A 19,741-nucleotide genomic window follows, 5' to 3' on the forward strand; every position below is an offset into this window, starting at 1 on the left:
TGTCAATCATAATATTTTTATATTTAAAAAAATGTACGTTTCATGGGGCTGATCAGTTATTCTCATTTTCAGAGAAAATGAATTTAGAGTTTTCATTAGCAGTCAGAGCTCATAATGACTGTAAATAAAAGTTGTTAACGGCAAACCTGCAATAACTCAGTTGAGGTAATTCATACATGAAGCCAAACTTTTATACATTAAGGCAAAACCTAAAACGACAAAGAGCTAGCAAAGAAGTTCAGAAATGTAATTCGGTCAAACCGTCACAGCTATTCCTCAAATAATGAGTGAAAACCACCAGTGATGGTGTGTAAAGCCCTCCTCTCTGGTATCAAAACCATCCCGGATGGTCGCCATCTGCCCCCTACCAGACTTTCATCTCTGCGGGATGCTCTTACTTCAGAAGATGCCTTTGACATTTCGTTTGAGCGCAGAACAGTTATAGCTCACACAAAGCGAGCCAGAAATAACCACATCAGGCACACGTGAGATTTCGAAGCATTGGTTGCAATTTTAATTGTTGAGTGTAATTAATATTAACAGAGTTAAAAAAATATCAAAACAAACAAAAGATCCTTTGCGAGTCTCCCAACGATCCTCCCACATTCACACCAAATTTTACTGATTCAGATTTAACTTTGCTCACAGACAAACTGCGGGCAGGTCAGGTCGTCGTCTGTGGATTTCTGAATCAGCAGCCCACACAGCAGCAGGCTTCAGCAGGTACAAATTCACTGTTTTGTTTTGTTTTATTTTTGTAATATGTGTAGAAGTAGCGAAGGATGTAGTCTTAGTTCTTTAAAAAATATTAGCCGATTCAAAGGAAAATCAAAACCAAAGCCTTTCTGTTTTTGAAAAAACAAAGGTTAATTTTTCATTTGAAAAATGATGGGAAGAGTTCTCAGCTCTGAAGGAGAAAATAAATTAAACTACACTAAAATTGAAAAATTTGTTCCATTGAGAAAATGTTGAGTTATGACAGTTCAGGGTGGAGGGGAAAGAACTTACTCCACAACAAAAAAACGGCAAAGAATATGCAAAAAATGTTTCGTTTTTTTAATCAAAAACCTAGATTTTTCTCAAGGTTTTGTGAAAAAAGTGACAAAAGATCTCATACACCTGTATCTGAATGCAATGAGTTCAGATGTCTTCTTTGAACCATAAAAAAGAAACATATGTTCATCTATCATTCTAACTGTTGATCACGTGCTTGAATAAAAGAAATCCTAAAGGTTTATGAAGAAAGACCAAAGACTGAGTAACCTTCTTCACTCCCTGCTCACAGGGGTGTCTCTCTTTTATATAAGGCTGCACTGGTGGGGCCCTCAAACTGTAGCTTGATGGCCTGTTTGAGATTAAGGTGCGGGTCTGTCGTGACCATAACATCATCTGTCAAGGCACTGCTAGGTGGGGTTGGGGAGAAACTGTAACAAACAGGTGCTAAAATGTTCTGGGGCAGGGCATCCCAAGCTTCCACTTGGGATGGGCTCTGTAGTCTGTATGGGTAGTCCAACGAAGGAATCTCTCTGTTTTTTGCACTGAGAGGGCTGTCTTTGCTTGGCATTATACCAAGAGAAGCCATGACTGAGTTCCATCTACCACCTGCAGCTCTTTCTGCTTTAATCAAGTTTGAGCTTTGTTTGTTCTTCTTGTCAAGGTACTCAAGCCCAGAAGACAAACCTTTCTGAGGGGGTTCACAGTTGTGTACCATAGCCGTAACGGTGCAAACAGTAGGCGGGGGGAGGCATTTTGTAAGCCTCTGGCTACTTCCATGGAGACTTCCCATGCCCGAGCCCCCCGGCGGAGGGAGGGTGGAGTGTCGGCTCCGGCTGCGCGGCAGTGAATGCTGTTGGATCTGCTGGATAAAACTGATGCTGTCGGCTGGCACTGTCTGCACTGTAGCAAGTGAGTGGCATGTAGACGAGGTCTGGGAGCTTTGCATGGAGTGGAATCGTTCTCCAGTGGACCCGGGAGAGGACACTGACGAGGAGGAGGTAGTAGCCGTCACTTCGACTCCGTTACCCTCCAACGTTCCCGACGAGAGGATCTTGTTTGGTTTTGAAGGAGATACAGTACTAGAATTAGGCAACAGGCCCAGGTATGGCTTAGCTCCATAGCTCTCCAAGAGCCGTACGATTGTAACATGCCCATGTTTTCCAGCCACTTTGGCTGGACTACGACCATATTTATCTATGTGATTGGGATTTGCACCTTTTCCCAGAAGCATTTTCACAATGTTAACATGTCCTTCTTGAGCTGCGATGCTCAGAGCCGTTGCCCCTTGATGGCAAGCAAGGTCTATATGTACACTGTTTGCTTCCATGAGACGATGTCCTACTTTTCCATTTCCTGTCCAGGCCACAGAATGCATTGGTGGTCTCCCTTCAGCGTCTTGTGCATTGGGGTTTGCCCCGTGTTTTAAAAGTAAGTCTACAATCTCCACACTGCCCTGCCAGGAAGCCACATGAAGAGCTGTGCGGCCCTCGGAGTCTCTGGATTCAAGTGGCACGCCTCCTTTTTCTATGACAAGAGTGGCCATATCAAGATGACCTTCGAGCACCAGGAGGTAGAGCAGAGGCCGACCTTCTGCATCGCGCACATCGGTATCAGCCCCTCTCTTCATAAGCAGTTCTGCAACCTCAGTATGGCCCTCCAGAAATGCAGCACTCAATGCAGAGTGTCCGTCATACGCCCTGTGATCAATCAGAGAACGTTTGTCAAGTAGTAGCTTGACAGCACTCAGGTGGCCTTCTTGGGCTGCCAGTATAAGAGGGGTGCGTCCTTCTATGTCCATCTCTCCTATTCGTGCCATGCTCCCTTGATCTGTCAAAGCAGCACATACGGCACGATGGCCTTCACAGGCAGCAGCATGCAGTGGGGTCCAGCCAAGGTCATCCTTATGATTCTCATCCAACCCTCGGTCCAGTAAGGCACGGACTACTTCCAAGCTGCCCCTTGCTGCTGCCAGGCACAGCGCCGTCCTGCCTTCACAGTCGATGGCATCCACATCTGCACCCCAGAAGAGCAGCTTGGACACTGTGTTCATGTGACCCATCGCTGCAGCTGCCAACAGCGGTGTGACAGCAGCTGCGGCAGAAATGCTTCCATCAGGGCCAGCCGATTCATCTACATCTGCACCAGCTTCCAACAAAAGCTCAACCACATCTTCGTGGCCTTCATAGGCCGCAAGAAGCAGTGGCGTCATTCCATCGTTGTCTCTGTGGCCTGGATCTGCCCCATGTTCAAGTAATAGACTTGCTACCTCTCCATAACCTTTGATCGCTGCAGCAGTCGGGACGCAAAGAGCAGCAACTGACAGGGCAGTACGTCCATCTCCATCAGCTAGGTTGACTTCTGCATTGTGGTTCAGCAATATTTCGACGGTTTCGGGATGGCCCATGTAGGCAGCTGCAATAAGGGGTGTACGGCCATTGCTGTCAGCTTTATTAATTTGTGCACCATAGTCCAGCAGGGTGAGGACAATTTCCTCGTGACCACCCCATGCAGCTGCTCTGAGGGCAGTACGTCCCTCACTGTCGCATCCATTTACATCTGCCCCTGCATCCAGAAGTAACCGGACAGCCTCACAGTGTCCTCCCCAAGCTGCAGAGCGCAATGCCGTCCAGCCTTCATTGTCAATGTGCTCCATCATTGCCACTGCAGTCTCCGTGCTCTGGCTTTTCATCCATTCTAGTAAGATAGACAGAAATTTGACATGACCCTGTCTGGAAGCCAAAGTCAAAGGAGTTTGACCGTGATGATCACTTATGAGTGGATCAGACTCATGTGCTAGAAGAAATTTAGCTACGTTTGCAGAACCCTCAATAGCCGCTTTCGCAAGCAAGGTCTGTCCAGAAGATTCAAGCTGGTTTACAGAGTGCCCACTATCTAGCAGTTTCTTTACTGACACCTCCATCTCCATTGTGTCTAATGGATCTCCTTGCTCAACTGGGAAGCGCGTGCAGACACTGGCCTCCTTGTCGGAAATACGGGCTGGCGAAAGAAGTCCGCTTTTCATTAACAGCTGAGGGACTTCCTGACTGACCAGTGGAGGAAGTTGAGCAAAGGATGTGGAGAGGGTTTCATTGCAGCTGGCAGTGAGAGGAGGCAGGCCTGTCCACAGCATCCAGAGTGCTAATAATGAGGGGTTTTCTTTATGGTGACCCGAGCAAACTAAGTGTGTGGCTAACTGACATGCACCCTCGGGGTCTAGATGGGGTCCTTGTAGAGTCAGAGACATGGCAAGCATGCTATGGCCTTCAGTCTGGTTACAGAGGTACTTCTGCGTGCAGTATTTAACATCAGTCAGCCACTCTGTAAAGCTGGCATGAAAAAGTAGCTTGGTCCCCTCAGGGCCATCGATCAAGAGGGGAGACAGTGTATGAAGCTTGTTTTGGAAGTCCTGGACGTTGAGTGTGGTGTCCTGAGTCCAGGCTGCTGTAAATAGTTGCTGAGTTGTGAGTGGACTTGGAGCAGCCAAGAGCACATTGAGGAGAGGTCTGACATAGACAAAGAGGGCCCGAGGGAAGAGTCTCTGGCAGAGCCAAAGGTAGAGTCCATTGAGAGTCCCAGGGATGTCTCGAATTTCTCGAAGTCCCACGAGCCCAGCTGCCACGCCATCCAACACTCGCTCGAGAAAGAGGAAGCAGCCCCCACTCTTTATGTGCAGGAGATTGAGCATGTCTGCAGTGTCAGGGGTGAGCTGACGCCGCAGCGCTGCCTCCTCATCCAGACGACAGAGGATGTACTGCTGAACGTCACGGACCGTTGGCGGCTTCCGTAGATCATCCAGGCAGAGTCTCCGGAAGCCTAAACAAAGAAATTTTTTCTTTATAACTTTGCTTATTGCTTTATTGAGCTTAACCCTTTCATGCATTAATTATAATCCTTTATGTCAGGATTTTTTTTTCTTTGTTGATTTTCTAAAGGCATTAAAAAAGGTGGAAAAACAAATTTGGAAAAAAAAAACAAAAACAGATCAAAAATGTTTTTCTAGGTGATCAGTTGCATTTTTCTCCAAATACAAAGTTATTTTGAAAATACATCTCTAGTATTAGTCTTAGAAGTTACTTGATGCCACAATATTTTTTTTTTACCTGCAAGAGTCGTCTACAGTAGTAGTAGGGTCTGGATATTCCTGAGTTGCTTTTTTGTTCGTCTCCCATATTGGATTTAACAAATATTTTTCTGCACTTACAGCGGATGGCCAGTAGTTTATAGTGCATTGTATGATTTACTAGAGTCCACTTCAGTGGTCTGTGTACATTTAAACATAAAAAATTCACAAGAAACACAAGAAAATGGCTTTTAGATAGCTGTCCACTGTAGTGACCACTATGCATGAAAGGGTTAATTTCATAATGATGATAAATATACAAACATATACGCAGATAATCATAAATTTTTGCTTGATTGTAATTGTTGACATGTAACACAACAAATTTAAAAGGCAATTATTTTTCACAAATGGGCCAGATTGGTTGTATTTACTCATGTTCCTAAAGGCCATCTAAAAATGTGTTTAAAGATGATCAGAAACTGTTAAATTTGATAAAAAGCAAAACTGCCTAAACCTGTGGGGGTAAAAACTTTCTCACGTCTTTACACGTGGTGGCAGGGTTAATCAGGCCTCGCAATTTTCCAACATAGGGTCCAGTGACAGAGACGAACACAGAAATTCACATACTCGAGAACATCTTGCACACATCTTTGTTTTGGCGGCGGATGGAGCAGACCAACAGCAACCAGCTGGGCAGGAGATGCTGATTGTTGGCCAAGAGTTGTGCAATCGAGCCGCTCTTCCCAACTCTTTGGCCTGGTGCACACTGAGCATCCAGAGCATCTACCACTATCATCAGGGTCTGGGCAGGTGGAGGGAGGTCCAGCAGCGGTTCCAAAACTGCCCTAAAGACATAATGTATGGGAACAAGAAACACAAAAAAAAGAAAGAAAGAAAAGATGAATGATTTAAAACAGCTATGTAAAAACAGCAGGAACTGTGGGTGGCGGAGAGAGTGAAAGGAACAGAAGAAATGTGAGGACGATTTTTTTCTCACACACGCACGCTGGAGATTTGAACTCTAAATAGAAGCAAAATATGAAGCAGCGCAAATCAATATAAGAACAGCTACCTTGCCATGACTTGAGGCGATTTTCATTTAAGGGTGGCAAGTGTTTACCGACGTTTCTTTGCTTTCTATTTTATACATTTCACAGCATCTAAGAATAGCTGAGGCTTTTAAAACCACGGACAGAAAACGAAAAACTAAACTCGATAACTTGTTAGCAGTTATTTCCATTAAAACAACAGCTCCACAACAACGGCCGACAATGTTGAACACTTATCTAAGACAACAATTTGTATAAAGGAACCTCCTTTATGCTGTGCAATAATAAGCAGCAGGGACACCGTACAGAGCTGTAAAACAATCTGAAACCTGGCAAAAACCAAACGAGCATTGGCCTTTAAGGAGCGCAGTCAACACCCACACCCTGCCTGGAGCCAGAGGTGACTCAGGTTTGTGGAACTTCGGGGTTTTTTTTCCTCCCTCTGCTCTGGGCACGCTCACACACATGCAGATCAATACATGGGCACGTTAAAAACAGGCGCCCACAGAACAGCTTCAGTCATTAACGGCTCCTCCTCTGCATGGATTTCTCAATCCATAAAACGGAATCATTTTCCGTGTTGTGGAGCTTTGGTTCATTTGCACATTTCCCTCACTTCAAAATGACACAGAGAGTTTTTTTCTTTTTTCTTCATTTTTTTGCACTTTAGAAACAAAGGAGATTTTGTCGGGCATGGCTATAAATATCACCACGCAAAATTGCTATGTGAATTCGGTGCACATGGAGTGTGGAGGAGAAAACTGCTCATTCAGATGGATCAGATGGATCCCGAGGCTAAACAGATGTAATTATTTAGGATAAAATAATAATAGTTGCCATGTATGTGTATACATTAGGCATGTTATATTCAAGCTGTCTCAACAAAGCAGAGAGCTGCCAGATATGTGTTTCCTCCTCCTCTGGAGAAAGAGACAAACGGTAGTTACTGGATTAACGACCTGACGCGTAATAGCCGATGATGTCTATTTCAAGACCTTCACCCACAGATTTATATTTGAAAAAAAAAAAAAATGCCACATTTATGTTTCAATAAAGCAGATACATTAATCTCTTGTGTTTCTTTTCGATTGTTGCAAACACGGCTTCAAAGCCAGTGAGTAACCGGTTAGAAAAATGAACAGAGTCTGGGAGGAGACAATCGGTAATGAAGCGAGGACACGAGCTCGGTTTAGACAGGTCACAAAGAGGCTAAGCTCAGGCGTTTATTTTACCACAAATACAGGGTGTGTGCTTGTGTCTGTGCGCTGTGATTATTGTTAATGTCTGTGTTTATGAAGGCCCATGAAGGTCCACTGGTTATCAAGGTGATCTTATGTATTTATTGTAAGAGGTCATCAACCCAAGAGAGAATAAGTAACTAACAGTTGACAGATTGTTTTTTTTTTTTGTTTGTTTGTTTGTTTCTCAGTTTCTCAGGATGACCTCAAGCCTAACCCTGAGATGTGTTCATTTCAACATCAAATGAATGAGTCACTGTTGACTTTCACTTAACAGATCAACAGGTTTCTGATGGCTTTGGCATCTGATCCAAACTTGCTTCTCCAAGAAAAACTTTCAGTAACGTTGCTTGGTTAAAGATGCACCAGTCGCAATTTTGTGTCCGGATCTCAAAACTGATTATTCCACAGTTTTGACCAGATTCCCATGTCTCTTTAAGAAATCTGTAATAAACGTATGGTTATCTTTGTCTAATTTAAGTTGTAAAAAAAAAAAAAAACCTTGACAACCAAGTTCCCTGCAGCTAAGATGACGGCCTCATTTTTTTTTTATTTGCCCGGCAACAGCCATGTATGTTAGCCTGAAAAAATTCAAGTTTATTTTTGATTCCCAAATCCTGTATGTGAGGTGTTTCTTTATTTTTAGATCTGCAGCAAAATGTCTGATGCAGCCATAAACATATGAAAAGTGGAAGTAGCCACCTACGTTTGTTGATATTTTTTTTTTTAGTTGAGGCGTTGAATGTTTTGACAATTATTCCCTCTGGTTTGCTGGATGCCGTGCAGCTGGAAGGACTTTCTGCTCTTTGCTTTTTACTTTTCGACAGTCATTATGAAGCGTAACCAGGGCAACAAGAGGAGTTGAAGAGAAGGCTTCGTGGATGCAGAGCAGGAACAAAGTTCAAACCGTCTCTCCTGCTGACCGTAATGGTCGAGGATCAACTCCAACTCTAACCGTAGAAACGGCCAGGCAGAGATTCAAAGAGGTGCAGCAAAAGCAAATGAGGTGGATTAGCGGCGTTTGCTAACAGCTGGCGGTATCGTCCAGAACATGTTACTAAGGAATATTATCTCTGCTGCCCAGAAACTGAGCTGTGAGGATGTCGACAGTCTTCAGTCAGAGGCCTCTTTAGATTTGTTGCAATACTGACTGCTACCGGATATCCCTCCTGCCAACAGCACCATCTACTATTTGAAGATTTTTAGGTGACGTATGGAACGGCAACATTTAATTTCTCCTTTTTCTACGTAAATCAGAATTGACTTTTTTTTACTCTAATGGACTCAAAAAGTTAGAAGAAAACCATCCTTTGTAACACGGTAGGCATGTGTTTCAAATACATTAGTGGTACATCATTTACTGCTGATCAGATAAAATTTCTACAGTCATCCTAAAATAGGGCTACAGTTTGGCTTCAAGCAGCTCATCGAACGTTGCTTATCAGCGCTCGTGGGACTAATTTCTTTGATTGACGACGGAGGCATTTCAACAGGCAGTCTTGACGTTTGACTCATCTGTGTATATTTAACAGTCCTGACGTTTTATCATTGGCCATATCCTGCAATTAAAAGTAGATTTTTAAACCCGTCAACCCACATCTAAGTTCCGACGAGCTTATCAAGCCGCCGTGCTCTTTAGTCATCTGAATAAAGCAGCACTCCCCGACTGAGCACACACACACACACACACACTCAAGTAGGAAGTACAATTAACCTTTTATGGCTGCTAATGTTTTTCCACCTCATTCAGGTTAGATGGTGCTGGACGTACATCTGCAGGTGACCTTTGAAGCTGCGATTTAATGGGCCTTGTTGAAGGGGCGCGTGTCACTGTGACACCTGCAGTAATTAGAGGGCAGAGTTGGTGACAAATACACTTGCGAAGGCAGGATGTAAATCACTTCATGCGCGTTCGGACCCCTAATAAACCGCATTCCTGAGCTCTCGCCATTGTTTCTTTTTAAGCTATAATTTGGATGAGATCAAAACGGGTGACTGGGCTGGAACCGCGGGCGAGACCACCAACATGAGAAAATGACTGTTATTCGTAAATTGCTGCTGAACGCCACCTACTTCTCGGATGGATTTTAAACATTTCTGAGCTCACCTGGAACCATTTTCATTTCAGGTTTTTTCCCCCGGAAGGCATGAACTGTTAACTGAAGTACATGAATTAAGGAGGTTTTTTTTTTCTTACGAGATCAGCGCTGCTGTAATTTCAAATGGAAAAGCAAAGTGGGTCAGAGATTGAATTGCATATCAGGTTTTAGCATTCATCACATTGCTTCTTTGTGAATTTACAAATCTAAAAGTGACAGAGATGCAAAATAAACTTAAATACAGTAGAGATACTCTGCAGGTGAAAAAATGACAATTGTCATAGGTGAAATATGTAATTTTTGAAGTAATTATGAATTATGAACAATGTTTAGGTAAATAGAAAAACGCATAACACATGACACTGTGCTGGACGCAACAGATTGAGAATGAAAGCATTTTGGGGTCTTAGAACGGCACAGTCAAAGCCCAAACCTATCTCCAGAGATTAGACAATTTTTTCAATTACTTTTTGAAAGCCCTAATTCTTTTTTTTTTTTTCCAAAGCTCAGAGGAAGCAGAAGGGCAGGAAACATTAAAAGCATCCTTTGCTGTTTAATGACTGAACTACCTGTTAGTCTATGGGGCTTAAATAATATGTTGATGCCTTTAAGTGGGGGTTTGAAACGGTCGACAGTAACAGCCGACATCCTGCTGCGTCTGGTGGAGCTGATTTTGTTTCAACACCGAGACGAACTCATTGAACTTGAGGTTTGCGCAGTTTATCGTGGCGGGAGCGGCACCGCAGCAAGCCGCGTTTACGACCAGCTGGGTTCAGAGAGCCGCCCCGCTGCTTTAAGACGCATGTTGCATGTACGTTGCATTTTGCTACCTTGCTCACACAAACACACACACACACATTTCATCCGTTTATTGATGGCTGTCCTCAAAAACAGTGCAGGTTTTTTTCTCTCTCTGTGGGCTCCAAACGGAAAGCAGCGGCTGGCTGCGAGCCAGTCCGTAGGGAATGTGGAATCCAGTTCGGCACTTCACACCAGAGGAGAGCAAACACCAGCAGGAGCTTGAAAGGCCTCGGACTCGGTGCAGAACAAACACACCGGGCAGAGGGCTGAAAAGTCCCGCAGAGGAGGGTGACCTCGCTGACTGGTGCCGAGACGGTCACTGGGGCAGGGGAGGCATTTTTCACCTCTTTGTTCTGCTTTTTTCCTGCTTTCCCCCCCTTCTGTCTCCTCTCTCTGGAAGGATGTTGTGTCGTAAATAAAACTGTAGTATTCATTCACGCTGGAGGGGCCATTGTGGCGCTCCGTGAATGGGCCGCATTATGGGCCGTGAATGAAATAAATATAAGTCGAGGAAAGAATGGCCATGGCGCTGTTTTTTTCCCCCCTGCGACTGTCCTGCTTCGCCCGCGGTCAAAAGATTTCACATTTACATGCAGAGAGGCCACCGGCAGCTACAACACTGAGATTCAGCTCGTTTTCTAAACACAAAGGATGCTTTTTAGCTACAGTGCGAGCGGAAGCTGCTGTTGTGTTTGTTACACACAAAAAAGGAGGAAATGGAGCCCTTTGCTGGAGGTGATTTACTAAAGTAAACCCTGGAGCTGTAGGGTGAACCTATGAACCAATCAGAACAGGGTGTGTGTTGATTCTCACTTTAAAATTTTACTTTCATGTCGTGCAGCAAACACGGCATCAAGCAATGTTCTGTTTGCAGGTTTTTGCTTGATGAGTGCTTTAAGAGGAAGATGCAGGGTTTGTTTAAATGTAAATTTGTGTTATCCCCTCACCCCATCATGCTGCCTCCACCATGTTTTACACTAGCAATGGAGGGTAAAGGGAGTTACTTTTTATGCCCTCTGCATGCAGCCCAGAAAGTTAAATCACGACCTTCCTCCACATGTTTGCAATTATGGAAGTTTAAGCGACAAGTCTTTTATTTCTCCATCAGACAGTTATGATTTGACACCTTTCATATGTTCCTCTTTTGCATTTGTTTCATTCAGGAAGATCCTGAGGGACGCACGGCCTCCAATCTGTGTTTTCCTTGCAAGTAACAATCAGGTCCTCTGTAAATAAACACCCATGAATACTAACATGAAGGCAGTTCATCCTGCTCATCCTCTGCAGATGTTTGAAGATGTCCACTTTGGTTTTCTTAGCCTCTCTTGGACTAGCCGTTAGCTTTAGCCTCCAGGATAATCTTATCAGGATATGTAGTAAGAGGATGCTAAGAGGCTTTGTTGCTGCTAGCAAGACAAGAACTATACTTGAAAAACTCTTAACTCTCACTTTTAGCCTCCTATAAGAGAAAACAGACTTTAATAATAATAATAATAAACTTTTTTTTGATAGCCCTTCATACACTAGGATAAATAAAAACCACTAGGTTGACTAAAGTGTTTTATGAGATAAAACACACAAAACACAAGGAATAAAACGGGATAAAACACCTGAGATAGCAGAATGAAGTAAACAGATTACAAATCATCACATTACTGCGTATTAAGAGCCATATTGAGCTTTTATGTCTTGAGTCCTTATTTGAAGAGGCGTGCCATTTGGTACAAATGGGGATTTTTGTTTTAATAGTTTTTGCAAAGTTAAAAACTCTAACTAGTTCTGAATATCTGCCAAATGCCAAGAACTGAAGTTGCCCTGGAAAAAGAGGAACAAGCTCTTACTCACTGCATCCATAAAATCAAATTAAATCCAGGTGACCTAAATATAAAGCCGGTCGTAACAGGGTTAAGGTTACAGCGGTAGTCAACTGAGTAATAGGCTCCAGATCAAATCGCCAAAGCCGCAAAAAGACTGTTAACAAGCTTAAAGGAGAAGAAAGGGGGGGTGTTAAGAAGTTTTTAGTAAAAACATTGGACCGTTTGAACAGATTTACACTGCAAAAAACAAAAGTTGCAGAACAGGTTTTTGGTTTTTCCCCCAGGTTGCTTTTCACATTATGCTTGAATCTGATAAGCCGTTTCTCATGTTAGCTCTCCTGCTCAGCTCCGTCAAAATAAAGGTGATAACTCATAATTTATGCTGCATCGGACTGGAAATGAGCCACGTGCATGCCGCTGCACGCCGCAGCTCCCGTTTCAGGATGGCTGCAGCACCTTCCAGCGACTTGCCTGTCTCTTTCATTTGACAGGCGATACAAATGGAAAATCTCACGCAGGCTCGGGTTCACAAAGTGCTGCTTGCTGTGAATCCTTCAAGTGACACAGAAGAATTATCATTAATTCATTAACGGCTAAGCAATACCCACCTCTTGAAGGTGTCCTCGGGGTCTTTTTGACAGTTGAGGGGCTCCAGGGCAGAAGACACGGCCGGACCCCTCAGGGTCTCCTCATAGCCAGCAGGGAGGAGCGGGGAGGCCCTCAGCTGCTCCACCAGGCCCAGGACGAACCTCCACAGCACCGTGCTCCTCTGGTCCTCCCTGTGGCAGAAGTGGGACGCCAGGCAGCGCCGTGCCAGGCCCGCAGCCAGGCCCGAGTCCGAGGTGGGCCACACCACCTCAGTGCACAGGGCGGTCTTGCCGGCACCGGGGCCCCCCGTCACCAGGAGCCCCGCCGCCTGGCCGGACGCGGGGCGGGCGTCCAGGCAGCGCCTCAGCTTGTCCAGGGCCCATTCCCGGCAGTAGAAGCGCCGGCCCCGGAGCAAGCTGGCGCCGTATCCGTACATTGAGCCGCTCATTTGCTCCGGGGGTTCTGACGTCCAGGAGACGAGTCGGTGCTCTCAACTTCACACCCCATGCCGCTTCAAACGGTCTCACTCTGACTCTTAGGAAAGGTTCCCGTTGATGTGGTCTGGTAATGTTCCAGGTGAGTTCCTTGATTAGTCGCAAGGATAAAACAAACAAAAAAAAGCAATACTTTTAAGTGAGCTTCAGTTGTAACTTGTCGTCCTCTTAATTCATTCTGATGTTTCTCCTGCAGGATCTGAAGCGCTGCGGTTGCCAGTCTTCGCCATGCGTCTCTAGCAGATCGAGGAGCTGCTCAGGCAGAAATCAGAAGCAGAAAGCCAGGATGAGTCAATGAAACAACATTTCTCACATATTTCGTTGCACTTCATCTCACCCGGCCTGTGTCGTCTTCCGTTTACAGATTTCTTTCTCTCCCCTTCCAGTTATCGCCCGTCTCCGGACATCGAACCTTACCGTCTGCTTTTACTTTCTCTCTCTTTCTCCTTACTCTCCTACCTTCTCTCTCCCTCTGCCTCTCTGTCTCTCATGCTCTCCGGTTTTTCTTGTTTTCTTTTTTTTTTCTGTCTCCACCCTCTCGTGGTGTGTCTCGGCATGTTCAGACACGCGCAGGAGATCGGCGAGCAAAGAGGGAGGACTCGTGTGGGAGCGAGTTTTCTCCTTCAGCTGACAGGAGGGAGGAGTCACCTGGGGTCAAGGTTCAGCCACAGGACAATAACACACTGCACTAGGTGTCGTGCTTTTCTAGAAATCAAAATTAGTCTGGTTGTAACTTTTTAAATTTGAGTCTTTATGCTGAGCTTGCTTCGTGTGAATCTGAGTAATTTATCTGCGATAACAAATATGTTTGCAGAGACATATTTATTTGGTGTATAAATAAGCACACACAGCCACAGTACAACATAATAATTATATTTTTAAAGCTGAGATTATTCTTAGGGTCAGATGCTGATTTTACCTGAGATGTTTTTTTTTTTTTTTTTTTTTTGCCAAAATGCAAAATGCCGAGTGCAGAGGAAAATCACGTGCATCACCTTGAGCACACCACACCCACAGTGAAATGCAGTAATTTTATCGTGATATTTTGTGGAACTATTGTGATAACGATAAAAATCATCATTTAAAAAACAAAACTATTTATGGTTTCTTTTTCGGGTGACTGCATGGCGTAGCATTCATAGCACCGCAAACACAAAGACAGTCCTTGAAAAACTTTCTCAGTTAAAACAGGATTTTCCAGGACTCCACTTACTAAACGTAGGGTGATTTATGTCACTAAACTGCACAAAGTAACAGCATTCAACCACAGTTTCAAATTTACTGATTTTTTTTTACCCCATGCTCTTATAAAACAAACAGTGAAGAAAATGTTAAAATTAACATTTACAATAAAACTGTCGATTGTATAGCAGTATGTATAGAGACAGTGCGCTAACAATTAGTTTGGGAGATACAGTCCTTAGTTTACAAATCTATTAAAACTACAATTTTAGATGATTATATTGAAAAATTAAACAGTTTAGGGTTTCCCCCAGTGTATCCTAAGCCTGGCGGGCCACCAGGCTTTATTTGAGCCCCCACCAGGCTGAACACTGCCTTTTTTATAAGCCATTTTAAAATGTTTGCATTTTTTAAGACGTTATAGTTGGTGCTCAGGTATTAATCTTCTAATCTTTAAATAATACATAATTATCAAGTGATATTTTCAAATTTGCTGTCAACTTTAAACATTTTTTAACTCTAAAACACAACAGGCCGCTGGATGAATGACTTCCCTAGCGCCCCATCCACCGGACTTATCTGGCAACTTGCATCTATGACTGTAGCAAAAATATTTTAACCTGCAAGGAAACATATGCTGCAATTTGAAAATTACATACTACTGTAATTATACTGCACAGTAAAATCCAGCCGGAATGACTAGACTTTAAGGAATCCAGTTAAAGAATGTTTAAAGTTCCTGTAACAGCATTAGCACACCGCACCTCATTTCACGTCAGCGACTAATCAAACACCAGCAGAACTGAGATAAATCTGGCAGATTACAGGCAAGATTTCTCACTTGACAGAGCAAAAAAAAAAAAAAAAAAAACCCCTCACTGCTGTGCATATGAGGCACAGAATGACAGGCGCGCGTCAATTTGATTGAAAACTGCAAAGTTAATAGCAGTTTCTAAAACCAAGCATATCGTGTTAGAGGAAGCTGATACACATTTGTTGAACACGTCTGCTGTCAGAAACCTCCTGACAATTTTCCCCAGGAACAGAGAAATGTGTTTTGCTAGCAGGGAAGCTGATGACAGTACTGAGGAAAACTGGCACTGGGCTGTGAGGACGTCTACATTCTTGTCATTGCTGGTGGTAAAGCATTGTAAACCTGGCAAGCGGCCGCTATGAAAACAAGCCAAAGTTTTCACTGACGTGCTGTCAATGCGGAAGTTAAATATAGTCAAATTTTCTGCCTCGCATTCAATTGGGACTTGAACGTTTGCGTACCAAATGAAGTGACTGACAGCGAAGCCTCTGTTAATATTACTTATGTAACCTGTTTGTATGGTTGCACATTAAAAAAAAGAGAAATAAAATCTATATCTATATAAAATCTCTATTTAGAGCCAGTAGATGTTATTTTTAAGCCCAACGACGGTTCGTAACATGAAACTACCTTTACTTTGATATTGCCAGACAGCTGCTGAGACGTGCAGACGGTAAAGAAGCAGGAACTCTGGCCGTCTGCCTGGAAACTGAACCTTTGCATTGGAGAAACCTCGTCTCTCAATCACATGACATTTACTTCTGTGTAAATTAATTGCATCGCTAGGCAACCAGCACAGACCATGTGACGTATAATTAAGCATTACTTAACAACACCAAACGCCCACACGAACCATAAAGTCTAACTTCTTGAGAGTTTTTGTCGGAAAAGCTTAAAGACAAACAGCTGGGAATTTTACTTGGTTTCTACTTTGCAAACAGCGGAGAGGAAATCTGACCAGGGATGAGACAGTCGTGTTTTTTTCCTCTGTACCAGATACTGATGAGACTTAATTAGGAGCTTAATTAATTAGGCGTTTACCAGCGCCAACTCCTAGTTCCATACTATACATAAAAATCAAGTTTTCGCTATAAGCGTCAATGTTGTTTAGCTTTAAAATGCAGTGAAATAAACTACACTTAATCAGTATTGTGTCATTTACATTAGCATTTTGAGAAAGTTCCAGGTATCAGCTGTTTTTTTTTTATTTATTTATTTTTTATTTTGACTCAATAATGCCTGCCGGACAGCCTTGCAGCTTTAGTTTTTAATAAACTCACATTTGCTGCTACAGATGATGTTTCGATGCAGTCCGATTTGCTGAAGTGCTAGGCTAATGCTAACATGATGTCTCTGTGTTTTGATACGACTCTTTGACCATTTAGCTTGTACCGAATTCTAGCTTGTTCCAGTTAATTGTCTACAAATAAACTCAAATAGTTGAAAAGTTGTTTTTCTTTGCTTCCTCAATGGCTTGCTCTGAACGTCATTAGGTTTGTGTACCGTTGCAGCTAATTTAATCTTACGGGAAAAGTTTTGATTCATTAAAATCAACACATTAGCATAGCACTTAAATGCTCTGCAGGAAAACGTCTTAGCTGCAAGATGTAAATTAATCAAAGGCAGCATGTTTTTAGGTAATGACGTTTAGCCGTTTTCTAGCTGACCCTCTGATTGAGCAACAAACTGGTCCACACACAACATATCTGTACCTTTAAGGAACAAAACGACAGAGTTTAGTGGATCACAGTGCTAACGTGAGCCACGTAATAATGAAGAAATGCTGTTTCCTGTTACAGCTAATGAGCATTCAGACCTTATTCATTAACTGGAATGTTGGTGAACACATAATCAGAAATGGTTTTCTCCCAGGTACAGATACTGCAGTTTTGCTTAGCTTTAGCTGTGAAGGGACTTCAGGTTGCTTGAACACAGTTCTTAAAATGCAGACTTTAAGAGGAGAAATCTTATCTTAAAAATCAACTCTCACCTGCAACCAGGTCACTTTGATCATAGAGAAAAATGCAATAATTGATGTTTAAAACAACAATTAGAAGAAGGAATGCGATTTGGTTGTGTTACATCAACCTGTCAAACAGGAAGTGTATTTAAAAGCAACCTGTGTGAAAGTCAAACACGGCCAGGAGTTTAAGCACTTTTGATAAAACAATTATCTGAGTTACAATGTCGTTACACGGAATACATTTGTCTTCTTTCACGTTGCAAATCAAAATTTTTTGTCATTATCTCTTACTACACACCCAGCTTCCACCTCCAAACGATAGTTTGGGTTTTTTTAAGTGATAATCTGTGACCATAATCTGGGTTATTAAATTGAAGCAATAAGCTCTTTTGTTTTCTTTTTTTTTTAAAAAAACATACCAGCAATCTCTACCAGACTTTAACAGATATCGCAGTGTGAAATAGCTAAGATAAAAAATAAATACGGAGGGATAATGCTACAATAATGACAAGAAAAAGTATTTTACTTTTACAGAAATACTTTTTTGATTTTGTTGCCGTTTTGTTAGCCAAACAATTTCCAGGTTACAACATTAATTTACAAAGTCGGTCGGCTTCATCAATGTAGAGTTATAATGTGGACTTTGCTCAGTTGTGGCAACAAACTTAACTTCTTGTGAAGGCACAGAAATGTAATAAATAATATTTGCATGCCACCATTATGACATCTGTCTAATACAGTTTATGGAACTATCGTAAACTTTACACAACCTCACTTCAAAAAAAGCTAAAAACAAATACCTGGCTTGAAGAGCCAGTCACACCAAGTGAGCCAAGAACAGGCTCGACACAACTGATATGCAGAAAATAGTAACAAAAAAACAGAGAAGTGGGGGATCCAGTGTTTCATCTTGGGCCCCCAGAGTGACTCAGGCCGCCTCTGGCTCCGACATCAAACCAGGATCAGTGAACGGTGAGACAGGAAGTCAGCCAGTTTTAAAGTTACACCCAGCTGAAGCTCGATGGTAAACATTTGCTTTAAACAAACAAAGTGTTAAATGGCGTTTTTAGTACACGATGCTTCACAGTTTTGCTGGGTTATTAAATTGAAGCAATAAGCTATTTTGTTTTCTTTAAAAAAAAAAACATACCAGCAACAACTCCGGCCTTGCGTCACAGCAAAGCCACAATAAATTATGGAAATTCCGTATTTTGCTGCAAACTACTACTGTAACTATCATAAAATTCCCACTACATGTTTATGGATAGTTAAATTATAATTTGCAGTCTGTGTATGACCGTTTACATTCACCTAGCTTGTTTTTGTTCCTCTTCTGTTTTATTTACCCCAGTGTTATTTATTTTTTAAACCTACTCGCCTGCAGCATTTCTGGCATTTGTCCTTCAACCCGAACAGCAGCCGGTGTGGGAATCCACAGGTAGCCGCTGCAGGCTGTCCGCCTGTCTGCTTCCTCTGCAGCAGTCAGACTTATTTCTCTCTCACGCACCGACACGCACACGAGAGATGAAACTACAACCGCCGTGGAAATGTGTAAAACTGTCGGCTCGCGCGCTGCTGGTCGACGCCATTGTAAACAAAAACACGAAAGGTACGACTAAATATCTGTTTTTGACATGACTCCCCCATTGCGTTCATATTTATTCTCAGCAGAAAATGACACATTTGAGTTTTTATTATTATTATTATTATTTTTTGTTAGAAACCAACCCGGTCTTACCTGACAGACACGCTCTCTCTCTCCATCTCCGTCTCCCTCCTCGGCTCTCATTACAAACACACCCAGAGCACTTCACCGGATGTGTCCTCTTCCACTGGCTTTTTATGTCATCACCTTATGTGAAGGCGACAGAGAGGTGAATCCTTCTCTGTTATGGACGTTGTTGTTTTTTTCCCGTCTGGTGCTGACGGTCTCCTAGGAGCTCTAGCTGCTTCCTTTCCTTTCTCACTCCTGATGGTGTTTGGTAGGAAACAAAGGACAGTCTGTGTGTTGGACTGAGTTCAACTGAACTGCAAAAGTCTGCGAACACTATACGGAAACAGCGAAGAAAAAGAAAGAAAGAGACTTTGCTATGAAGCAGACTTATTAATTTTTTTTAAATCGTTATTTTAGGTGAATTGTCAAATGATATTAGGAAACAAAAAAAACAAACAAACAAAAAAATAAATAAAAAATAAAAATAAAAATGGGGCTGCACAGTGGCGCAGTTGGTAGAGCTGTTGCCTTGCAGCAAGAAGGTTGTGGGTTCAATTCCCAGCCCCGGTCTCTCTGCATGGAGCTTGCATATTCTCCCTGTGCATGCGTGGGTTTTCTCCAGATACTCCAGTTTCCTCCCACAGTCCAAAAACATGACTATCAGGTTAATTGGCCTCTCTAAATTGCCCATGAGTGTGTGTATGCATGGTTGTTCTCAGGAAGGGTGCAGGTGTGTCACCAGCAGTTGAATTCATTCATCATTCAGGGAAAGATTATGAGCCCATATCTAAAGTTCACCATACAAGTAGTGAAAGGTTTTTTTTGGCAGATGCACCAATGAGTCACCAGGTTGCAGTTGACCTGTTTTTTCTTTTATTGGATCTGATAGCCAAGAAAAACAGCTGCCATCTTTTTATTGGTCT

The 19,741-nt window shown here is 42.8% G+C and overlaps 1 protein-coding gene across 3 annotated transcripts; it reads right to left on the minus strand.

Moving 5' to 3' along the window:
* Positions 1-486: 486 nt before the first annotated feature.
* On the minus strand, positions 487-19,111 carry ankrd50l (ankyrin repeat domain 50-like). 3 transcript variants are annotated; one of them, XM_015045189.1, is made up of 4 exons: positions 18,843-19,111; positions 12,672-13,397; positions 5,687-5,904; positions 487-4,809 (listed from the first exon to the last, which is right to left on the minus strand). In XM_015045189.1, the coding sequence occupies exons 2-4, from the start codon at positions 13,097-13,099 to the stop codon at positions 1,280-1,282; spliced, it is 4,176 nt and encodes a 1,391-aa protein (XP_014900675.1). In that variant the 5' UTR covers positions 13,100-13,397; positions 18,843-19,111; the 3' UTR covers positions 487-1,279. The 3 variants fall into 3 exon arrangements, with proteins under 3 accessions (XP_014900675.1, XP_014900674.1, XP_014900676.1); XM_015045188.1 differs by lacking the exon at positions 18,843-19,111 and adding an exon at positions 13,483-14,069; XM_015045190.1 differs by lacking the exons at positions 12,672-13,397; positions 18,843-19,111 and adding an exon at positions 9,061-9,167.
* Between the last annotated feature and the right edge of the window lie 630 nt (positions 19,112-19,741).

This window comes from Poecilia latipinna, unplaced genomic scaffold (assembly GCF_001443285.1).
Source record: "Poecilia latipinna isolate Pla-1442-1.1 unplaced genomic scaffold, P_latipinna-1.0 Scaffold712, whole genome shotgun sequence".
NCBI classification, from domain to species: Eukaryota; Metazoa; Chordata; class Actinopteri; order Cyprinodontiformes; family Poeciliidae; genus Poecilia; species Poecilia latipinna.

Bases quoted from the DNA above. Each gene is read 5' to 3' on its own strand.
- ankrd50l (XM_015045189.1), bottom strand. From the start codon at position 13,099: ATGAGCGGCTCAATGTACGGATACGGCGCCAGCTTGCTCCGGGGCCGG. The intron at 5,905-12,671 runs GTGGGTATTGCT...TTATGTCTTTAG, and splicing joins CCCGAGGACACCTTCAAGAG to GGCAGTTTTGGAACCGCTGC. The intron at 4,810-5,686 runs GTATGTGAATTT...TTCTTTGTTTAG, and splicing joins TGTGTGCAAGATGTTCTCGA to GCTTCCGGAGACTCTGCCTG.